The sequence below is a fragment of the Carcharodon carcharias genome, chromosome 23 (genome assembly GCF_017639515.1).
Source record: "Carcharodon carcharias isolate sCarCar2 chromosome 23, sCarCar2.pri, whole genome shotgun sequence".
NCBI classification, from domain to species: Eukaryota; Metazoa; Chordata; class Chondrichthyes; order Lamniformes; family Lamnidae; genus Carcharodon; species Carcharodon carcharias.
The window spans coordinates 12,705,571-12,728,894 of NC_054489.1; the positions used below are offsets into that span (position 1 = coordinate 12,705,571).

Consider the following 23,324-nt stretch of genomic DNA (forward strand, 5'->3'; position numbering starts at 1 on the left):
AATGTAGCTAAGATCAACTAGTTGAATGGCAATGTGGTTCAATGCAGCACCATATAGTGCATTAAACCATCTTTGCCACTAGTTTTTCATTTCTTGTTTAAATTTCTTTTCCTCTAAGGCTTTCACACTATTTTGCAAATATTCACTTTTTTGCTGGTCTATTTTTTTTAAACTTTGTTTTGTACTGGTTTCACTTTTGAACTTACAGATGTGATTGTGGTTAATTGCTGGGAAGAAATAGGAAGTGGATATACCAATATTATTCAATAATTGATTTTTTTTCTTCCCCTAAAAACACTTTCAATGTAATCAGAGCTATTTCTCATGGGAACTGTGTGTATGCTAAATGAAGGCTGAGTGATGGTAGGCACTATGCAATTCACAAGTCAGTTGGCAAGTGATATCAGGGCACTGTAATCCACAAGGCCGAAGAAAGGGTAAACTTGTCGTCCACTGTTCCTAAATGTTCTATCCATTCCATTTTTATGGAACAGAAAATTGGACACTTTCAAGACAGATAGATTTTGGTTAGGAAAGAGTATCAAGGGAAATGGAGCAAAGGCAAGAAAATGGAGTGAAGGTGCAAAGCAGCCACACCCAATTGAACGACCAAGAAGGCTTGAGGAGCTGAATGGCCTATGCCTGCTCCTATATTCGTGGAAAGAAATTCATAGAATCATAGAGTCATTTAAGGCATATTAGGCAGCTGTTCGGCCCATCGAGTTCATGTAGCTCCATGTGGAGCAATCTAGTCAGTGCCACACCTCTGCTTGATCCCTGTCACCTTGCAAGTTTATCTCCTTCAAGTGTCCATCCAATTTCCTTTTAAAATCATTGACTGTTTCTACTTCCACCACCCTTGTGGGCAGCAAGTTCCAGGTCATTACCACTCGCTGAGTAAAAAAGTTCTTCCTCACAGTTCCCATGCATCTCTTGCCCAAAATCTTAAATCTCTGTCCCCCTAGTCCTTGTACAATCAGCTAATGGGAACAGTTTTTCTTTGTCTACCTTATCTAAGCCTGTCATTATCTTGTACACCTCTATCAAGTCTCTTCTCAATATCCTTTGCTCTTCCCAGCCATTCCAACCTGATTTTGTAACTAAAACTCCTCTTCCTTGGAACCATTCTGGTAAATCTCTGCACCTCTCAATTTGCACCTTATATATTGCACCTTTCACTATCTTAGGATGTTCCAAATCACTTCACAATCAATTAAGTTTTGAATTTTAGTCACAGTTCTATGTAGAAAACACCAGTGCCAATTTCTACACTACCAAGTCCCAAAAACAGCAATGAGATCAGCACTTTTTTTAAAAAAAAAGTGACGTTGATTGAGGGATGGAAACTGGGAGGAAATCCCTGCTCTTCTTCAAATATTGTCTTGGATTCTTTTAGAGAAGTGTGTTCTACCGTGGGTTTTTCGACAGAAACGCAAGGATTTATGCAAGGTCTTTGTTTCTGATAGAGAATTTCAAATGCTAATGGTTGTGCTTTCCACAGTTAGCAAAAAATATTACAATGTGCAGGTGGCGTAATGAATTATGACTCTGCTCATTCACTCCTGATACTTGAATTATTGATAGAAATATATACTTAACCAAATTTCTTCACTCTGTTGCCTAAATAAGAGTTTGAATGATTTTAATCCAGTCTGTACTGGCAACAATCTCGCCCATTGTTTGTCTGTCCAATAACAGCACTAAAACCGATAATCTTAGAGAATTCCACAGGATGGCTGGTATTAGAAATGGAAAAGTCAGAGGGGTTTGGGGGGTCCTCGCGCATGAATCCCAAAAATCTAGCATACAAGTACAGCAGGTAATAGGTCAGGCAAATGGAATATTGGTCTTTATTTCAAAGGGGATGGAGTATAAAAATAGGAAAGTATTGCTAAAACTAAACAAAGCACTAGTTAGACCACACCTAGAATACTGTGAACAGTTTTGATCCTCTTAACTAAGGAAAGATATACTGGCATTGGAGGCAGTGCAGAGAAGGTTCACTAGGTTGATCCTGGGGATGGAGGGATTTTCTTATGAGGAGAAGTTGAGTCAGTTGGGCCTGTACTCAGTGGAGTTTAGAAGAATGACAGGCGACCTTATTGAAACATATAAGATTCTTAGGGGGCTTGACAGGGTAGATGCTGAGAGATTGTTTCCCCTTGTGGGAGAGTCTAAGGCCAGAGGGCATAAAGGGGGCGCCCATTTAAAACACCCTCTCTCAGAGGGTGGTCAATCTGTGGAATTCTTTACTACAGAGGGCTGTAGAGGCTGGGTCTTTAAGTATATTCAAGGCCGAGATAGATTTTTAATCAGTAAGGCAATCAAGGGTTATGGGGAGAAAGCAGGAAAAAGGAGTTGAGGATTATCAGATCAGCCATGATCTCATTGAAAGGCGGAGCAAGCTCATTGGGTCGAATGGCCTACTTCTGCTCCTACGTCTTATAATGGTGCAGGGCTTAAAGTTTTTCTTCAATGCTTTCTTGGGGTTTTAGCATCACTGGCAAGGCCAGCCTTCCTTTCCCATCCCTAATTGCCCTTGAAAAGGTCCATGACTGGGGCACATTAGGGGCACTGATGAACATCTTTTATTCACTTGACCATAATAAAAAAGCGCTGAACAAATTTCTGGAACTTTGCCCAGAGGCCAAAACACAACAGTGTGGCACAGACTTTGTCTCCCCCCCCCGCCCAACCCAATACCCAACTCACTGGTTTATCAGCAGGTTTGATGTAGGTGGAAATAGAAAGCACCTTCGAGACAACCTCCACCACATCCCTACTTCTCCTAAAGGTTTTAAACTGGCCAATCCCATCAAAGGAATCAACCAATGTTTCCTGTAAGCTGGGTGGCAGTGCAGCTTCCCTCAAGTACCCATGCAGGCCATGCAAGTTGGCCCCTATACATAGCTTGAATGCGCAGGGCGTTAAAAACAATGTAAAAATTAATTTTATTTACTTAAATAAATCACCTACGCACCACCAAAAAAGGATATTCGAAAACAGCTCACACCCATATGTAGATAGGGAGGGGCAACATACGCAAATGAAGGATACGGGGCCTGTCATACAATCATTTATAGTCTCTGAACATTGGATACAGAGGCTGCCTGTTAAGCCCCTGTGACCAGAGGTTGGTGGAGGGGCATCAGGTACAATAGCTAAAGAGGGGCCCATTTAAGCACAGTTAAGAGAGTATGACTGTCCACAAGCCTCATTAGTGCAATCCAACATGTTTAAAAGCTGGATATATTTGCTGTGGCAATCCGCTTAGGCCTGCGGCAGCTAACCTCTAACCTCACACTGGCGTGATTCCTTGACAAAGGCCAGTGCACCTGCCTTACATCTGTAAATGACCCCGAGTGCGGTTGAAAAGACAATTGCTGGGGAGGTAGTCAGTAAATGGCTGCCTAGGGTCAGAACCCCTAGGCCTATGTGTCAGTTCTTTGATCATCATTGATATTCATAAGTTGAATCATGAAGAAAATTAAACTTTGATAAAGTTATATCATGAATAATTTATGCACATCCATCTTACTCTATGGTTTACATATCAATATGGATTACACACATCATTAACTCTGGTTAACAGGAGTAAAGGAAATCCTAGAGCAGCAAACAGTATGTCAATTAATTCTTGATGGGTTTTTGTATCCTTTCATCACAAAATAAATATTATGACTTTAAAGCTGATTCAATTCGACTTTGCATTGTTAGTGAAAATGGAATTTCCTACCTTCCATAGCCAATACCAACATATCTCACTTTGATTACCATAAAAGAACAAAACAATGGAAATGTTTTTATATATGCTTGAATGTAGGGCTCCTCTCTGCGTACTAGCAAAATTAAACTGTTTCTTCCTAAATGCGGTTACAACTTAGAAAACCAAACATAATTTGTTGGCTCTATGAGAGTATTACTGGGGCTCTCAACAAAAAACGTTAATGGGTAGCAGAGGGGGATCTTATTGATACTAACTAATGTTCTTACTAGCATATCATCCTAACTGCATCAACAGAGAAATAAGTTTATACAATAGGAATGCATAATTTACTATTAAAATGGCACCTTTCTCACCTCAATATCCTCTCGGTGTCTTTTCCTCTGTTTGGCTGTGGCCTGACTCTTGTTATGTGAAGAATGAGCGCTCAGAGCACACCAGACTGAAAGCCTGCATTTAATACAGGAAACAGGTTAAATCAATGGAACTCCTCTCCTAATAATTATCAGATTAACAAATGAAAGAAACTATTATAAAACGTAGTGTGACAATATGTTCATTTGAAGGCAAGGTTTGGTTCTTTTGTGGTTGGGATTTTTTTTTTTGCATAGCTGGCAAAGCCAGCATTTGTTGTCCATCCCTAATTGCCCCTGAACTAAGTGGCTTGCTAGGCTATTTTGGAAGGTAATTATGAGTCAACCACTTTGTTGTAGGTCTGCAGTCACATGTAGAGCAGACCAGGATGGCAGGTTTCCTTCCCTAATGGGCATTAGTGAGCCATGTGGGTTTTTACAACAATCAATGACAGTTTCATGGCTACCATTACTTTTCATTCAAAGATTAGTTTTCAATTCCAGATTTATTAACTGCATTTAAATTCTACCAGCTGTAATGGTAGGATTTGAACCTGTCTCTCCAGAGCTTTAGCCATAGAACCATAGAACACTACAGCACAGAAAACAGGCCATTCGGCCCTTCTAGTCTGTGCCAAAATATTATTCTGCTAATCCCATTGACCTGCACCTAGTCCATAACCCTCCAGACCTCTCCCATCCATGTATCTATCTAATTTATTCTTAAAACTTAAGGGTGAACCCGCATTTACCATGTCAGATGGCAGCTCGTTCCACACTCTCACCACTCTCTGAGTGAAGAAGTTCCCCCTAATGTTCCCCCTAAACCTTTCCCCTTTCACCCATAAGCCATGTCCTCGGGTGTTTATTTCTCCTAATCTAAGTGGAAAGAGCCTACTCACATTTACTCTGTCTATACTCCAGCCAGAACCTCTGCATTGCTAGTCCAGTGAAGTTACCACTATGCCACCCTCTTCCCCTTTTAAGATTTTAACTGCCCCGCCCAGCTGTGGTTGGGGGTGGGTGGGGTAGTTTTGTCCATGCCTGAATGCAAGTACTGTCGCACCTGCCTCTCAGAAGTTTGAAACTGAAATGTTTAGAGAATGGGAGGTAGAATCTTTGTCCACTGAACATTCAAATGAAGCTCACATGGTTTACAAATTGTCCGAGAGGAAAATGATCAGTCAAACCTTCCAGAGACTCTCGCCTCACTTTGCTCTGGAGTCAGGTCAGGCCCCGATTCTCTCCACAGTCCCAATGTGCTGTTGCCAGTTACAGTTCCCTTAGACCCATCTTTTATTTATTTACTTGTTCCATTCCCACCCCAATGCACCGTAATCTTTTGCATCATATAATGACTCCTCCCTTACAGCCCATCACAGATCTTCCCTTTTCTTCTTTCCCCCCTTATTCCCCCTTCCCCCCCATAATTTTCCTTCTGTGCTTGCTTAAAGCTTGTTATATTTCTTTCTTCCAGTTCTGATAAAAGGCCATCACTCTCACCACCACCTTTTCAGTTTAATGCTTGCATGAGGTTGAAACTGTTACTCACTGATGCTGCATTGCACAGAGTACAATTTTAAATAACCAGTGCCTGCATATCCTTTACTCTTTCTGACCGTCCAAATGCTTGTACAGGACAACTCTGTGACGCAACAATCATTTATTTTTTAAGTTGTGAATTTTCTCCTCTGTAAATCGAAATTTCAGGCTATCAAAGCTCTTTCTTGCACTCATTAGAACAGACACAAGAATGCCAAATTTCAAAGGGAACAACAATATATGCTGCATGACAAAGAGGGTGCTGATTGGTTGGCAAGTCGGCTCTGATTGGTCGAGACATTTCCATGGCGAATGCACCAGGGAGCTATTGGCCTTCATGGACAGGGTTTTGCCCTTGGCGGGGATGGTTAGGGAGCCCGCGATCGGCTCTGCACCGTGATTTCACGCTGGCGGGCCAATTAAGGCCCGCTCTGCATGGATCGCGAGTGATAGCACTGAGCGCTGCCTGTGCGGGTGGGCGGGGGGAGCCGGGCCTAGCGCACGGTTAGTGCAAGCGTGAGAAAGAAAGCTTCAGTCTCCCTTAGGCAGCTCTGTGCCTCAGGGAGACTGACGTGCTGTGTTAAAAAAAATGACGAGAATAAAAAATTTATAAAACATGTCCCCTCATGTGACTCTGTCATGAGTTGGGGACATGTTTTTAATTCAAAAATAAAGCTTCTTTTTAATGTTTATTTGCTTTAGGAAATCACATCCCGCCCATGGATGAGGTTTCCTAAAAAATGTAAAGGCCGCTTGGCCTATTCGCCTGCCCGCCAACCATAAGATTGGACGGGCAGCGTAAATTTGAATTTAATTAGATTGTTAATGGCCTTAATAGGCCTTTTAATTATCAGTGGGTGTGCAGCTGATTCCGATGCACGTTTGCTGAACGAAATATTGCGAGTCAGGACGCACGCTCGCTGTCATTGTGCGTCATTTTACGCTTGGATGTGTCGTGCACGCGCCCTCACGCCAAGCATAATATTCTGCCCCATGTTTAAGGTGCAATGTCTAGGCACATATTTTTTGCCTGCAGTGGAAGGCCCCTGCATATGAATATATTAATTTTTAACACTTGGGATTGAAGCGCGTGGAGTTGTAGGAATCCCAATGCGTATAATAACCAGTGAAAGGAGGCTTGTGGTAGAGAACCCATTTGCGGATTTCAGAGTTAGCACGTCGAGGAGTGGGAGCTCTTAGGCTGCTCCATTTCAAAGGTGAATTTCAGCATGATATATAGAGCGCATTAAGGTGTGAAAGGAATTTCTTACAGGCGTTTGCTCAGCATGCAAGCTTGATACAAAATAGGGTGCATCAAAGCTATCCTGCTATGGTTACCCTGATCAGATCATTGCTCTCTGTGTTGCGCACACTCATGAATGGGCCAAAGGCTGCCACTTTTGGACCTGAAAAGTGCCCAGTTTATCTCAAATTACCTTGGAAGGAACATAAAAACGAAAAATAAAAGTCTGAATTTATTTTTGCTTGGCAGTGGGATATCCAATTATTTCCTGAAAGAGCTGTTTTGGGTTTCTGTTCAACCACTTTCCTTAAAGCACATTTCCTGATTATAATAAAGCTAGGCAAACATATGATTATATAGAACTTTTCCTTCTGTCAGATCCTGGGAATGCTGTAATACAGTCTCATAGTTTTGTATAAACCCTTGAGTTTTCTCATCAACCAGAACAATGAACTGCATTAACAGCATAAAATGGTTTTGTTCTATTAATGCGAATGATTAAAGAAAATAATGGATTTACTTGGCAAGTGCTCGTCCAGGTGGGTCCATGAGCATCTGCCACTTCAAGGAGTTGGTCAGGAGTCCAGGCAGTATATGGCCCAACAGGCCTAACGTGATCTGTTGCATGTCCAAGCAAAACACACTGTGGAGCAACTCAACAGCTTTGTAACAGTGCTCCTTCCTTGTCTCCTTCAATAGCTCCTAAAGGAGAACCAAATGCATGAATCAAGCAACCTGTTGGTGATGGAGGGGTAATTCACTCCAAATGGAAGAGAAGAGGCAGGTTCGAGGTTTAGGTTAGAGATTGTGATTAATGCTGCAGATGGCAAGACATAACTGAATCGACTGAGATTTATTCCATTTACCAGTTACAAGTTAATGCATGCATAGCTGAAGAGGTTGCTGGTATTACAAAGTAGTGTCATGGAGTAGGACCATATGAATTATCATCTGCAATTTCCATACTTTCATTGTTGCTGGATCGTACTCCTAGCACTTCCTTCTTAATAGCACTGTGGGTGCACCTAAACCACATGGACTGCAGGGGTTCAAGGTGGCGGCTCACCACCACCTTCTCAAGGCAATTAGACATGGGCAATAAACACTGGCTGAGCCAGTGATGCCCATAATCAATGAATGAGTAAAAAAAATCCAAAATTCTGTTCCATTGTGCTACTGGAGTAACATTAAAATAAATCATGAGAGGAGCAGTTGATATGTTTACAGTTGCAGTGAGAACATTGCAGATCAGGTAAATCTGACTGTTAGGGCTACTAAACGTATGAAAAGAACAGCAAAAAAAGACTGCCCCTTCCAACTGATTGGAGGATCTCACACATCAACCATTTACCATTAAATAATGGTTTCTCCTGTGTGCAGGCAAAAAAACCCAGCAAGAAACAGCCAATCATTTCAGGGTATCTCTTCAGAATCAGTTGCTCACTTTTAATCAACATGACATTACAGCAAAATACTAAGTCTTACTATTCAATCATTAAAAAAGTACTTTATTGGTAAAGGTAATAAATGCATTTGATTAAGATAGAATTTCAGACAGCTTTTTGCTGAAGTGACGTAGCAGCCATCTGTAACCTGTGTCTGTCATAATTATATGAAGCAAGAACATGAATTTGGTACATATGGTAGACAGCTGACTCTTATTTTTTTTTAAAAAGGGCTAATTACATTTGATAGTGTAACGGACAACATACCACATTAGATTTTTCTACCATCGGTATTTCAATCATAGAATAGGCTGTTTTTATTTCTAATTTCTACTGGCATAGCATGAAGTGAATCAATCAGCACAGGTTAGAGCTCACTGCTACATTACTTTACTTCAGAACATATTCCTCTCAACAGAGTGCCTTACTATCATTACTCCTCAAATCGGATTCACAGCAATGTCTTCACCACAAAGGTAAGAGACAAATTAACACTATGTTGGCATAATTTTCAGCTCAACTTGACACACCTACCTTGACCAGGTTATTACAGAACCAGTATACTCCTCCCATATGTAGCAAAGCCTCAAACACGTGGATGGAGCGGCTGTCCACCCAGCCTTTGTTTAGTATGTCGTTGAAGTTAGTAATGAGCACCTCTTTAATTGGCTTCTTTACTGGCAGAAGGTTCCGGTATGGGATGGGATCCAGGTTTGCTGAAGGAAACTTGATGGAGGTTGCAGTCTGCTGCAGGACATCAGCACACATCTGCTCCAAGATCAGGCTCATGATAACCACTCTGGAAGGGAAGAACGAAAGCAGTAAAAACTGCCTTTCCTGATGATATAGTGAGTAAATGCACTGACCATGGCTTTGCCAATATAGTTAAATACTAAGCTTTACAAACCCTGAACGCCTCATATCTGACCATCAGGTTTTGCGGACCCGACAACAGATGGTAGTTATAATTGTGTACAGTACTTGTGGACCAAGGAAGCAATAAAAATAATCAATTAGCTCAACTTATTTTTCTAATGCTTTATGCTGGAACAGCACACATGGGTGAAGACTGTGCCTGGTTGTGATATTGATTAGCCTGACTAGATTCTCACATGTAAAATGGCAATTTGGGTAAAATGGCAATTTGGGTAAGGTACCAGAGGGGTGCTTGCACCTATGGAACAAAAACATACCATGAACAGACCAGCAGAGGAGGGGAGAAAACTAGGGGCGGGCGGGCGGGGGTGGGGGAAGAGACACAAGGAGAAAGTCACTGATATAAAATCAGTCTCAAAACAAGGCACAGCTTCATTATCTTCTGTCATTTTTGCCAAAATACCTTCAAAGGCATCCAATTTAACCACAGCACTACCATCTTGTCACAGAACTAACGCCAAAAACTGAGACAAAAGTGGTTCCTCGGGAATTAAAACAAAATACACAAGAGGACACTGATATAACCAGGGGCGACAATGTGTGCTTTTCTTAGGGAGAAATACAAAGTTGAGGTAAGATGATTATTGCCAAATTGAGAGCTGATGCTAAAATATAATTAATTGGCTTGAACTTGATGAGCGGCCAATGAAAATGCAGTTATAAAATCCATAATATTTAGATAGCTTAAGGGACAACAGATTATCTCTCTATGGCTTGAGCACAGGAATGCAAAGAAATTCCGGGAGCTGCAACCTGTAACTAATTTTAGGTGAAATAAACAGGCATTTCATGATTTATGATCGAGTTCAAAGGAGTGGCAGGAGAGGAGAGTGGGAGAAAATGAGACGCAGTCAGCTTCACGCTTCATTCAACTTTAAGGTTATTATAACTTGAGTAGAATGGAAAAGGATGGTATGGAGTTGAAAGCTCTGGGTGGTGCCCAGAGTAAGGAAGATGAGAGCAACTTCCAATCTCAGCTACTTAAGGAATAAAGCAGGCTCCAACAGTTTACTTGACAGGAAATGAACAAAGTGAAGGGAGCACTCCTTCCCTGGTTAGCTTGTACACAGCTACTTACAGGCTGCTTCAGGGCAGTGTTGGGTCAAATCATTCACCCAACTTTTCAGCTTGGGAAGGTTTAAGAAAGGGGAAATAATTTGAGAAAATGACTCAAACAGAGCTGGTTTTCTGTGTTCACCTCTTGATGCCAAAATACAATGAAATTACCTTTCATTGTAGAACTGAAGGGTGTTCTCGGCGTACAATGGTGTTACAAGCTGACAGATCATCTGTAGAGGTTTCTCACGTTCTTCCAGGCCCAACATCCTAACGTGCGCCACTAACCAAGCCACCGCACAGATTGCCATGCTGCAAATCTTCCCTTTGATATTATCGGTGATTTTCTGGTTCAGATTAATAACAGAAGAACCAAGCAATGATTCCTGCAAATTTACTAGTACAGGCCACACACTAATTGGAAAGTATTTGTGAATTTTATTTTAGTTTACACAACACTGCAATTGTCTGAATTTATATACAAACCCAACTTTACCACAGGCTGCTCTCTCATTAGAGAGACGACTGGTGGTGAGTTTAACCTGAGGGTCACCGCACCTCAGGCAAGGGACAAGGTTGAGAAGGACCTCAGCTGGTACGGGAATTGAACCCGCACTGTTGGCATCACTTTGCATCACAAACCAGCCATCCAGCCAACTGAGCTAACCAACCCCCAATAAAACAAGGGCCTTGTAATGATTACAGACACAAAAACCTCAACTCTTTAACAGACAAGCAACACTTGAAATGGAATAAAAGGCAATTGGGGCTCAACATCATAGGCTCAAAATAAACAATTAAAGAGAAAATAACAAAAAAGTGCAACAACAATATATCTTAATAAAACTGTGGGTTCATAGAAACTAGGAGTAGATCATTTGGCCCTTCGAGCCTGCTCCACCATTCATTATGATCATTGCAGATCATCCAACTCAATAGCCTGCTCCTGCTTTGATCTCTTTCACCCCCAGAGCTATATCTAACCCCTTGAAAGCATACAATGTTTTGGCCTCAACTACTTCCTGTGGTAGCAAATTCCACAGGCTCACCACTCTCTGGGTGAAGAAATTTCTCCTCATCTCAGACCTAAATGGTCTACCCCGTATTCTCAGACTGTGACCTCTGGTTCTGGACTCCCCCACCACCGGGAACATCCTTCCTGTATCTATCCTGTCTAGTCCTGTTAGAATTTTATAGGTTTCTATGAGATCCCCCCTCATTCTTCTGAACTCAAGTGAATATAATCCTAACCGACTCAATCTCTCCTCATATGTCAGTCCTGCCATCCCAGGAGTCAGTCGGGTAAACCTTTGCTGTACTCCCTCTATAGCAAGAACATCCTTCCTCAGATAAGGAGACCAAAACTGCACACAATTTTCCAGGTGTAGTCTCACCAAGGCCCTGTATAATTGCAGCAAGATACCCCTGTTCCTGTACTCGCATCCTCTAGCTATGAAGGCCAACATACCATTTGCCTTCTTTAATGCCTGCTGCACCTGCATGCTTATCTTCAGCAACTGGTGTATGAGGACACCCAGTTCTTGTTGCACATTCCCCTCTCTCAATTTATAGCCATTCAGATAATAATCTGCCTTCCTGCTTTTGCTACCAAAGTGGATAACCTCACATTTATCCACATTATAGTGCATTTACCCATTCATTCAGCTTGTCCAAATCACACTGAAGCATCTCTGCATCATCCTCACAGCTCACCCTCCCACCCAGCATTGTGTCATCTGCAAATTTGGAGATATTACATTTAGTTCCCTCATCTAAATCATTAATATATATTGTGAATAACTGGGGTCCCAGCACCGGTCCCTGCAGTACCCCACTAGTCACTGCCTGCCAATTGGAAAAAGACCCATTTATTCCTACTCGGTTTCCTGTCTGCCAACCAGTTTTCTATCCATCTCAATACACTAACCCCACTCCCATGCGCTTTAATTTTACACGCCAATCTCTTATGTGGGACTTTGTCGAAAGCCTTCTGAAAGTCCAAATAAACCACGTCCAATGGCTCCCCCTCATCAACTCTACTAGTTACATCCTCGAAAGATTCCAGTAGATTTGTCAAGCATGATTTCCCTTTTGTAAATCCGTGCTGACTCTGTCCGATTCTACCACTGTTTTCCACGTGCTCAGCTATTAAATGTTTTATAAGGCCTTTAGAATTTTCCCCACTACCAACGTCAGGCTGACTGGTCTATAATTCCCTGTTTTCTCTCTACTTCCCTTTTTAAATAGTGGAGTTACATTAGCTACCCTCCAATCTGTAGGAACTGTTCCAGAGTCTACAGAATCTCGGAAGGTATCCCCCTGCATCCACTATTTCTTGGGCCACTTCCTTAAGTACTCTGCAATGTAGATTGTCAGGCCGTGGGGATTTATCAGCCTTCAATCCCATCAATTTCCCCAACACCATTTGGACATAGACTGCTTGAGCATCTGAACATTGTGCAATCATCAGCGAACATCCCCACTTCTGACCTTATGATGGAACGAATGTAATTGATGAAGTAGCTGAGAATGGTTGGGCCCAGGACACTACCCTGAGGAACTCCTGCAACTCAGACTGATCTCCAACAACCACAACCATCTTATTTCAGTTCCTCCCTCCCTGCGTTCCCCAAGATTTCTGGTATGTTATTTGTGTCCTCCTCTGGGGTTCAGACTCTTTGAAACAGAAGCCAAGATTAATGAGTTCAATGTCAGAGAAATACAAGATTAGCTAGAGTTCAGAAAGAACTTCTTTGCTTCTGTATTCATGGTTTCTTCCAAAGAATGCGGCAAGTTTCTAGTACACTAAACAAGGAGGTGTTCTACTCTCATTTTTACAGGGCACTTATTTTGCAATTATTTCTCCTCATCATAATGTTGACTCTTGCTGGGGTATAACTCTACTGGCACCAGCCGCCCTCCAATATCTCACTCAATTCAGAAACAGGTCACAGAAGGTTCACTCAACTTACTTCTGGGATGAGGAGCGTATCTTATGAAGAAAGGTTGAACAGGTTGGGCCTACACCATTGGAATTTAGAAGAATCTGATTATTGAAACATATAAGATCCTGAGGGGACTTAATAGGGCTGCTACTGGGAGGATGTTTTCTCTTGTGGGGGTGGCTACAATTAGGGGACACAGTTTAAGAATAAGAGGTTTCTCTTTTAAGACAGAGAGGAGGAGAATTTTTTTCTCTTGAGGGTTGTTAGTATGTGGAACTCTCTTTCCCAGAAAGTAGTGGAGGCTGGATCATTGAATTCATTTAAGGTGGAGTTGAACAGATTTTTGATAGACAAGGGAGTCAAGGATTATTGGGTGCAAACAGGAAAGTGGAGTTAAGACCACAACCAAATTAGCCATGAGCTTATCAAATGGTGGCTTGTGGGCTGAATGGCCTACTCCTCACCCAAAGTCCTAAGTTCCAACATTCAAATCATTATTCTTAATTTTGGCAAGCTATTCTATAATCTGAGAATCATAAGAAAGCCTAATCTTTTCCTTAACTACATGCACTACAGGAATTACTGACTAGCAATCAGGAGTGGGCCAGGCTAATATTCCTTTCTACAGTTCACTGCTACCCTAGTGAGGTCAGCTAACTTAGCACAAGGAATGGAATCATCTGGTTTGTGCAGCTTAATTGAGCGGTGACTTTACCAATTAGACTTTGGGGCCCAGCGCTTTTTCTGGTCATGACACGGTTCAAAAACACGAAGTTGGAGCGACATTCCCGCAATTTCTTTTGGTTGTGCATGGGCTATTCACTTAAGTGCGTGGGAACGTTACACTTTTGCACGGGAACTTCCAGGTTGCTATGCAGCCATGGAGGTTAGAGCGAATGTTGATCTGGAGCCTAAGTATGTAATGAGGACATGCACAGCCACATTATATCTGATCAGTACATATCCCTAACATCACAACCCTGCACAGAGAAACAAAACCACAGCACTACCTGCACTGCTTCAAACGTCAACAGTCCATGCTCCCAGGCATTGAGAACTTCCAGGATAGCCGCTGGTGTACAGGAACATACCTCATGCCATTTCACCTGGCTTGAAAGCAAAATGCACAATAAGTGTGGCTACGCTTTGGAAATGCTGTACTATATTATTCCAAATGGTCATAGAGCTTTGGTTAAAAAAAACAGTAAATACAGATAGGAGGAAAAATAAAGATATTTGTACAAACCACTAAAGGATGGACAATTGAAAAGACTAATTAAAGCACAGAAAGAGCAAATAAAAAACTAATAATTTCACAGCTTTATAACTCATAAACAAGCCAAACTATAAATTTGTAGTAGTTCTTTCTGATACTGACTGAAATTCAGTAATGTGGATTATAAACACTGGTTCCTGAAACAGTGAACCTTCCTCTCTCTATTAGATACTGATTCAATTTCTATTTATTTCAATAATTTCCACTTTTATATGAGAAACTGGTAGTCAGAAGATCTGGATCAGCATGCCTTTCAACAGACACATACTGCATAAACAGATTGCAAAATCTACAATTAGCAAAACCTGTGAATATTTTAGGCATGTCACAAATTAAACTATTTAAACATTGTAAATGCTCAAGATATATCCTGATCCACATTGTGAAATAAGGGTTAAAAAAACCAGCAAGCATTTAAATCTGAAACGAAAACAGAAGAGCGAGAAACACACAGTACCTGAAAAAAAAAAAACAGGCTGATGTGCACTGCCAAACCCTGCACACATCATACATCAACCTAGACATGAGCTATTGAACCATCTGAGAAACTGGAGAAACTATTCCAACCTCTACACAGCTGTCAGGTCTTTCACCGCATTGTGCAGGAAACGCATTGCAATACTGCAATCCTACAATAACTGCAAAGAGAAAAGATGGATCTAAATCCTGAAAGATTAGCCTAATTAGATCTGAAGTAGATCCTTCATTAGAATTGAACTGTGACAGGAGATCTATACTGAAATATTGGCCTGACTTTTCTTTTCCCAGTTGCTGAAGGGCCTGTTTTGTGCTTAGCATTTTCTATTTTTATTACATAGTAGAAATGTTTGATATTACTGGCAGTTTCAATGTCCTGCTCCTGCCCTTTTTTTAAAAAGAATTTGTGCCCGACATCTTGTGTAGCTTATTTAATACTTGCTTCCACGATGCATGGATGGCACCTGACCATGTTAAGTATTTTGTGTATAAACTAACACAAGATCACGGAAAGTATAGTGCTGAGCTGTACACAGTGCTGTTCAAACCTACGTGTAAAATATTTAACAATCTGAGAAGGCACCTGAGGTCAGACAAACCATTCCTGATAATGCGCATGTGTATGGGGCTTCTCAATGCTCTACATTCCGAAAATAAATATCAAACAGGATTATTGAGAAGCAGACATCAACATACACGAGCTTCATTTCAGTGGAGGAATTCAGATGAGCCACCAGCGACTCTACTTTTGTGGGGTCGGCACGGAATCCCTGCTCTGGGTTTAAGATCTTCCCTTCCTCAGGCATGCAGGTCAGCATCCACGTCTCAAAGAATACCACCTCCCCTGACGTGCTGGGCTCTGACAGTATTACCTAGAACCAAGGCACAGGCACAGTCACCCTGCAAAATTATAATTAAATAACTACAGCAATGAAGAACAAATCTATGTTTATATAGCACCTTACATGTCCTCAAGATACCCAAAAATTGTTTAAAAAAAGGCTGGAGGATATTATTTCACAAAAGTTATTCATAAATCTTGTAAAGGAGAAAAATGTATTATATCATCGTGTCAGATAAAATCTATCAAACAATTTTATAACATTATGATTGGACCTGCACCTTCTCAGACAATTGCTGCACTTCAACACTTTAGCACCAGACTTACAGCCAATGCGAGACAGAACAGCAAGGGAAATTTTTCTCTCCATCCACCAGACAAGTAAATGCATACAAATGTTTTATCTGCTGAGCCATGGAACCAAATATGCAGTCATTCAATAAATCAATTGCTGCAATAATCCATTTTGGAACCATAGTAGCAGTACAACAATTAACTGTTGATTCTAATGGATGTTGGGAAGATCTGGCTTAAGGTCTGTATATGTAAAAATCTCCATGCAAAAATTAACCCTAGGAGCACACTACTGCAAATATAACAGCTACATAAAAATGAATAAATGGGAACAGTGTTAATTGTATCAACTGAGGTGGAGGCCATTTTTTTATTTTTTCATGGGATATGGGCGTCACTGCCAAGGTCAGAATTTGTTGCCCATCCCTAATCACCCTTGATCGGAGTGGCTTGCTAGGCCATTGCAGAGCGCAGTTAAGAGTCAACCACATTGCTGTGGGTCTGGAGTTACATGTAGGTCAGGCCAGGTAAGGACATTTAATAAAGGGCATTAATGAGCTAAATGGATTTTCATCACCGAGACTAGCTTTATAATCCAGATCTATTAACTGAATTTAAATTCCACTAACTGGGTTTGAACCCATGTTCCCAGAGCATTAGGTTGTGTCTACGGATTACCAGTCCAGTGACCTTACCACTATGCCGCTGTCTCTCCACATGACTACTTGAGCACGTATAAAAAGCCACTTACTGCCAAAGGAGTAGAATGGAGATATATACCTGTAATGTTTCATCCTGTGAATAAGCCTATTCCGAGTAGAGACTGGCTCTGGTTTCTTCCTTCACCAACTGGCTATCAGGAGTGTAACACAATGGGCTCTGTAATTCATTCCACTTCTGAGGATTTAGGATTTATTCACCAATGAACAATAGCTCTAATAAGAGCACTTTTCAAACATCCAGACCCACAAGACTCAAAAGATGACAAAAATATGTCGGGTTTCAAGGGTTGGGACACAGGGTTGCAGGTTGAAACCGCACCCCCCACCCCCCCATCCCCCACTGATGTATAAAGTGGAATTATGACAGCAAACTGTATTTTCAACAATTTACCAGGATTACATTGAGGTGAAAAATAAGCTTCTTTAATACATTGCTGATGGTTAGCTGCTCTACACATCTAAATCTCTATAAAATTATTTAAAAAAAATATCAGCAACATCGCCTATAGTATTTTTTATCAACAGTTATGGCAATTTAGCACCATCTGGTGAAATTTCAGCAATCATATATTGAAAATTATATTGAAAAAGATACATCAGAAAGATAAGTTGAGACGAGGGAGATGTTCAGTCCTTCCAGTTCGGCTACTGTTTATATTCAGCGTCTTGTAAGTGCAAACTATTTGAACCAAAAAGTGCGCTTGTGAGCAAGTAGGTGTAGGTATAGTTAACAGCAGCATGTGAAGCTCCATTCAATTACTATGCTATCATAATGGATCATGCCTAAACACATTGTCCTTGCCACACATTACAAACTTCAATTAGAGTAGGTTTACAAGCTCAGGTTGCACTTACATCAGATCCATAGGTCTGAGCAACGTGGCACAGCATGAGGAAGGAAATGTCAAACAGTAGCGCTCGAACGGATGCTGCTTTTGCTGGAAACAAGGAAAGAAGGAACATATCAGTCAATGGGTTTTAGTTAGATAACCACAGGACATTACACATTTTATGCTGGGATGGTGTAAAAACTAACAAGAACTTCTTAAGAAGCAAATCAGTGAGCTGGCTTAGAGTTTCAGTTTTTCCACAAAAAGCTGACTCTACCAGAAGTAGGTGCAGTCCACAAAAGGTGCCACTTGTGTGCTGAAACCATAATACTTATTATCCATTTTAATACTTACAATTTAGCATATTTAAGTACAATGCATTTTATCCAAGGCATATATGATGAGCTGTTTACACCTTGTCATGAGAGTATAATAGTTTTCTGGTTTATTGGAAAGTAGGTTTACGGGGGTTGTGTTTTTGTGTGTGTGTGCGCGCGCGCGCGTGCGTGTGTGTGAGAGAGATTTAATTACATTTTGTAGCCAAGTAGACTGCAAATTGAAGTTATCAAAAGAAGTAAGGTGCCTTTAATATGCTAATGAGTAAATGTGGTTGGGGTCTTAGCATGTAAGGTATAAAGAGATTTTGAATTTTTAGATAGATTAAGGAGATTTGAATTTCAAAGAGGTTAATGAGAATGTTAATGAGCAATAAGAAAACATTTATATTATGAGAAAGGTAGAAGTTCCAAAAGCATATGGAAACAATGGAATTTCGATATTAAAAAGGGAGAAACACTTATAAAGGAGATTGAGGCTGTGTGCCAGGGGAAGGCACTGTAAGATCTCACTGAAGTGTGTGAAGTTGCCCCCAAGAAGCCTCCAGTATTTGTGCATTAAGCGTCTGCCTACAGAAACTAAAGCTGGAGAAAGCCATTCTGATTTCCGCTGTCCAGAGTATTGTATCAATTTGCTGGATCTGTTTAAACTCTAAAGTCTATTTCTGGACCATTACCTTAAAGGGGGTGCAACTAGGAATCAGGTTATTTAGGGATTTTAGGAGTTACTATAGTGGTAATATGTAGACCTATGTATGTACTTGAAATCTTTTCATTTCTTAATAAATATTTTAATTTTAGTTTTTTAAAAAATCTCAAAAGTCTTGGTGGACTTATTACTTTTGAATTCAGGGCACGCATCTCTAAATAAGTATAAATTGCAAGACTGCTGTGATAGTGCGGTTAAGTTTCCCACATGGATTTGACCCGCCTGGCAAACATCATCCGCCGGGTCATAACAACTTAGTAAAAATACTCCATTCCAATGAATGCATATTTTTGTCTGCCCAGATCTGTATATTTTTACCTAATTTTTATGGGAATCCCAACAAGTACCCTGCAGTATACAGTCTCTTTACCAACCAATGTTATGGGAATGCAACCACATCACCCTCTGAGGGTGAGAGGAAGGTCAGTAATAGCTAAAGTTCAATCATTGCAAAGAAGGTTTAATCAGAATCCTTTTCTTGGGACTTTTACAAACATCATTCCTTCCTCTGACTACAGAAAGTATACTGGGCTACTCAGATAACTGACTGGGTCAGTTTCATATTGTGTGATAACGACCCATATAAATGTGCTCTTTGTTATTAACTGATCTCCAGCAGTGTAGACGGGCTTGGAAGAGCCAAGGTTCCAACTCCTAATTGTTATCTAACCACCCCTGCGGGAAAAAGAGCAAGTGTGCAGGCAGGTGCCTTGGTGTCCAGTTATGATGACCTCCATGATGGAATTGGCATTTACTGTCTAGGCTGACACAGGGAGAAGAGTCAGCTGGGTAAGATATCAGAACAAGGCCAAAGACTCAAGGAGCCACATCTCAACCCAACATGATCCAATGTTTTTAGGGAACAAGTGTGCAAATAAGTCGGAAAAAAGTTTCTTTCAGTAAATTATTATAGACAGTTAGCACATTTACTTTAAAGATCATTAGGCTGAGATATAATTATACTTACAGCCCTCCCCACTGATGTGCTTGGCAAATTCATTTAACCTGAATGAAACACAATAGTATGGGGCGAAATATAAATTACAGGTTACAAGTTGTGGCCCTGATAACTACAAAGCAAAATAATCCATGCTAGGAGAAATTCAACAGTCTTATGGCTCCCACAGACCAACCAGTTTTGAAAACTCAGCAGCAGGCAATAAAAATATTATCAAATCACTCATGCTGTTGCTGAGAGAAAATCAGATGTTGCACTGTTTCATAATGTTGGAATATTACAATATGTAATGTATAAAGTGTCATAATACATTGGTTGGCTTAGCCCATCTGCTTTAGCTATGCCTTTGCTATCTCCAGACTTGACAATTCCTATGCACTCCTAGCCATCCTCCATCCTTTATGTCCTGTAAACTACAGCTCGTCAAAAACTCTACCGTACCTTTTCTCGCAATAGTCCTATCCATCTATCATCCCTATGCTTATTGGCCTCTATTGGCTCTCAGTACCTCAACTACTAAGATAAATACAGAAAATACTGGAAATATACAACATGTCAATCAGCAAGGGAAGAGAGAGCTTGGATTTGCTCTTGGCAGTGTATCAGATATTTATCATTCATCTGGTAGTAATTCACTGTTATTTATTCCCTGCGTTGTCCTTCTCCACTTATGATAGGTTCAAGAAGGCAGCTCACCAAGGGCAACTAGGGATGGGCAATAAAAGCTGGCCCAGGCAGAGAAGCCCACATCCCATGAATGGAAAAAATAAAACTGTAACCATCTGGGGAATTAAAGCATTCATAGAAGCTTGTTATGCTTGCTAAATGGGTCTAGTAGATAAATTACTTCAGAAAGGAAATTACTACCGTCAGCAATCGTTATAATATTTTCATTGCGTAGTCACCTTACACTTACTTGACAAATTTCCTAGCAAAGGATTTCAGTTTCCCAGTAGCAGCTGCAGCTGCCAGTAGCAAATCCAAGCTCTTCCCAGAAAGCATATGGCCCAGCACTCCCAGAAGTCCCTCAGGAGATTTGGAATGGTCTGCATCCATGGTCTGAAGGGGTATAGGGGAAGAAGATCAAAACATTGCATTATGCTGTATCTACGTAAATGATGCTTGACATGAGTCAGTGATGCCTACAATGTCAGCAGCCCTTTATGGCTTATTGTGTGTAGGTAAGATATATCAAGTTACAACAGTAATATTTAGATGAGAGCTTACACACATGGAATATAATGTTCCAACTATCAAGTAGTATTTGAACACATATCATTTAACATTTTGACTATTAAACAAAACAGTAATGGCACAAGCTCTGAGTCACAATATTGGATCATTTCTATTAAACATGCATCAACAATGCAGGGGTAAACTCATATCCAGCAATAATTAGAATGAGGAAGTTAAAATCTTATTTCCTGGAAACCTCAGCAGACAGATTCATAAATTAAGACTGCAAGTTAACATCACATCAAGAAAGTAAATAGTATCTTGGTGTAAAGTTTCCTCTAAAAAATGGCACTTCTGACTGTGCAAAACTCTCAATCCTACACTGATGTGTCAACCAAGATTATGTACTCAAATCTCTGGAGAAGCTCTTGAACCCATGATCTTTGGGGGAAGTACCACCAATGAACAAAAGCTGACAAATTTCTGTTCAAAATTAAAATGGCCTATCAAAGCAAAGCACAGAAAAAATCCACCTTTAAAATATTAGTGACCGTGGGTTCTGCACGTAGAATAAGGCCTGGATTGGGCTGAATACTGGCATTTTCAGCAGACTTTAGTCGTGGAGCCAACTCCCTATCTGCTGTTCTGCAACAAGAAGAAAAAGAGGCCTTAGGAAACAGTTTTGGATGTCAGAGTAACAATATAACTTAACTCCCATGTCTCCAACCTCGGTCACCATCTGAAGCAACTGTAAAATTGCCAAGACTCATGATTTGCTCTGCAAATTTACAAAAATTATTTTCAAGTGCTTAAACTTCAAATGGGAAACTTAAACATCTAGAAAAATCTGTTTGACATGAAGCACAAGTATTTAAAATAAATTTGCAAATTACTTGCCAGTAAATTGCAAATTTTTTTTTATTCATTCAAGAGATGTGGGCTTCGCTGGCTAGGCCAGCATTTACTGCCTATCCCTAATTGCCCTTGAGAAGGTGGCGGTGAGCTGCCTTCTTGAACCGTTGCAGTCCATGTGGTGTAGGTGCACCCGCAGCGCTATTAGGGAGGGAGTTCGAGGATTTTGACTCAGCAACAGTAAAGGGACGGCGATATATTTCCAAGTCTGGATGGTGATTGGCTTGGAGGGGAACTTCAAGGTGGTGGTGTTCACAACACTATGGTTTTGAGAATTTAAACAAATTCAAACCTTCAAAACAAAAATAAAAGTGCTATTCACCAGCTCACACACTTTACAGGTTCCATTTCATCAGTTATTTTTGTGTAAAGAACAGAAGTATAAGTCTATGTGTAAATATTATTTGGATAAAGCAAATATTCTTTGCATTCCGAAATTAGATAACAGCAATGTTCAGCCACAATCTGTTGGACTGTTCACTGCAAGCTTGACATCAAAATACAAATTTGAAATTTCAGGAAAAGAAATCCTTTGAAATTGCCATCATGAATGTAACACAATGGATTCCACTTACAATGGAAGTGGCTGGGCTAGACAATCAGGTAAATCAGACAATCCATATCTGCTGATTAACTGCATAAAAAAGGGGTATGGACCTAATTCTCAGCTCCCCAAACGTACCCAATTCTACATTCACTCCACAACCAAAGCTCTCTGAGTTCTGTTGGGCAGCCCAGAACTGCCATAGTAACAACAGCTGATTTGTCTGCCTGATATGCTGGAGAAGGTGCCTGTACACAGACATGCCTGCTACAAGAGCTATGCATTCTTACTAAATGAATGGAAGAAAAATAGAGAAGAACTTGATTTTACAGGACTTCAAGCTGACTCACTGCATGTGGTCATCTATTGGCACTGCTTAATTTCTGCTACCAGGTGCTATATTTTTTTTAAATTGAGTCCTTCACAGATGTGGGTGCTGCTGGCAAAGCCAACATTTATTGCCCATCCCTATTTGCCCTTGAGATGGTGGTGGTGAGCTGCCTTCTCGAACCACTACAGTCCATGAGGTGTAGGTGCTGTTAGGAAGGGAGTTCCAGGATTTGGACCCAGCGACAGTGAAGGAATGGCGATAGAATTCCAAGTCAGGATGGTATGTGGCTTGGAATGGAACTTGCAGGTGGTGGTGTTCCCATGCATCTGCTGCACTTGTCTTTCTAGATGGTAGAGGTTGCAGGTTTGGAAGGTGCTGTTGAAAGAACCTTGGTGAGTTGCTGCAGTGCATCAAATACATGACAAATTAACAAATACACTGTAAATCTCTCCAGTCAGGAAATCAATTGTTCGGAAACATCAGTTGTCCAGAAGTTTTTTGAGCTGACTTTTGATATCAACGACATCATTTTGGTACAGTACTTTGGGGGTGGAAACATGGATGATACAGTGGATACGTAAAACCATTTTTATTACTGCTTTATAATGTTTTATCACTGTTTTATGTCTCAGGTGAATATGTGACTCAGCTGAATGTTTATATCTGTGGTGTTTT

General features: G+C 40.7%; 1 protein-coding gene and 1 non-coding gene across 3 annotated transcripts in view; both read right to left on the minus strand.

The window, feature by feature from the left end:
- Positions 1-23,324, minus strand: part of med24 (mediator complex subunit 24) — a 74,217-nt gene that overhangs the window by 17,932 nt on the left and 32,961 nt on the right. For both annotated transcript variants that reach the window (XR_005946689.1, XM_041217613.1), the window contains exons 13-22: positions 21,396-21,507; positions 20,603-20,745; positions 19,696-19,733; positions 17,710-17,792; positions 15,694-15,869; positions 14,255-14,354; positions 10,471-10,646; positions 8,842-9,106; positions 7,383-7,564; positions 4,081-4,174 (exon numbers count right to left, since the gene is read on the minus strand). Coding sequence is in view for 1 of the 2 variants with exons in the window: in XM_041217613.1 (XP_041073547.1) it covers positions 4,081-4,174; positions 7,383-7,564; positions 8,842-9,106; positions 10,471-10,646; positions 14,255-14,354; positions 15,694-15,869; positions 17,710-17,792; positions 19,696-19,733; positions 20,603-20,745; positions 21,396-21,507 (1,369 nt within the window). In the remaining variant the exon portion in view is untranslated. The remainder of the gene's footprint in view (positions 1-4,080; positions 4,175-7,382; positions 7,565-8,841; positions 9,107-10,470; positions 10,647-14,254; positions 14,355-15,693; positions 15,870-17,709; positions 17,793-19,695; positions 19,734-20,602; positions 20,746-21,395; positions 21,508-23,324) is intronic.
- Positions 19,136-19,244, minus strand: LOC121269281. The gene has a single exon (XR_005941335.1). It is a non-coding gene; the product is annotated as a small nucleolar RNA SNORD124 (small nucleolar RNA).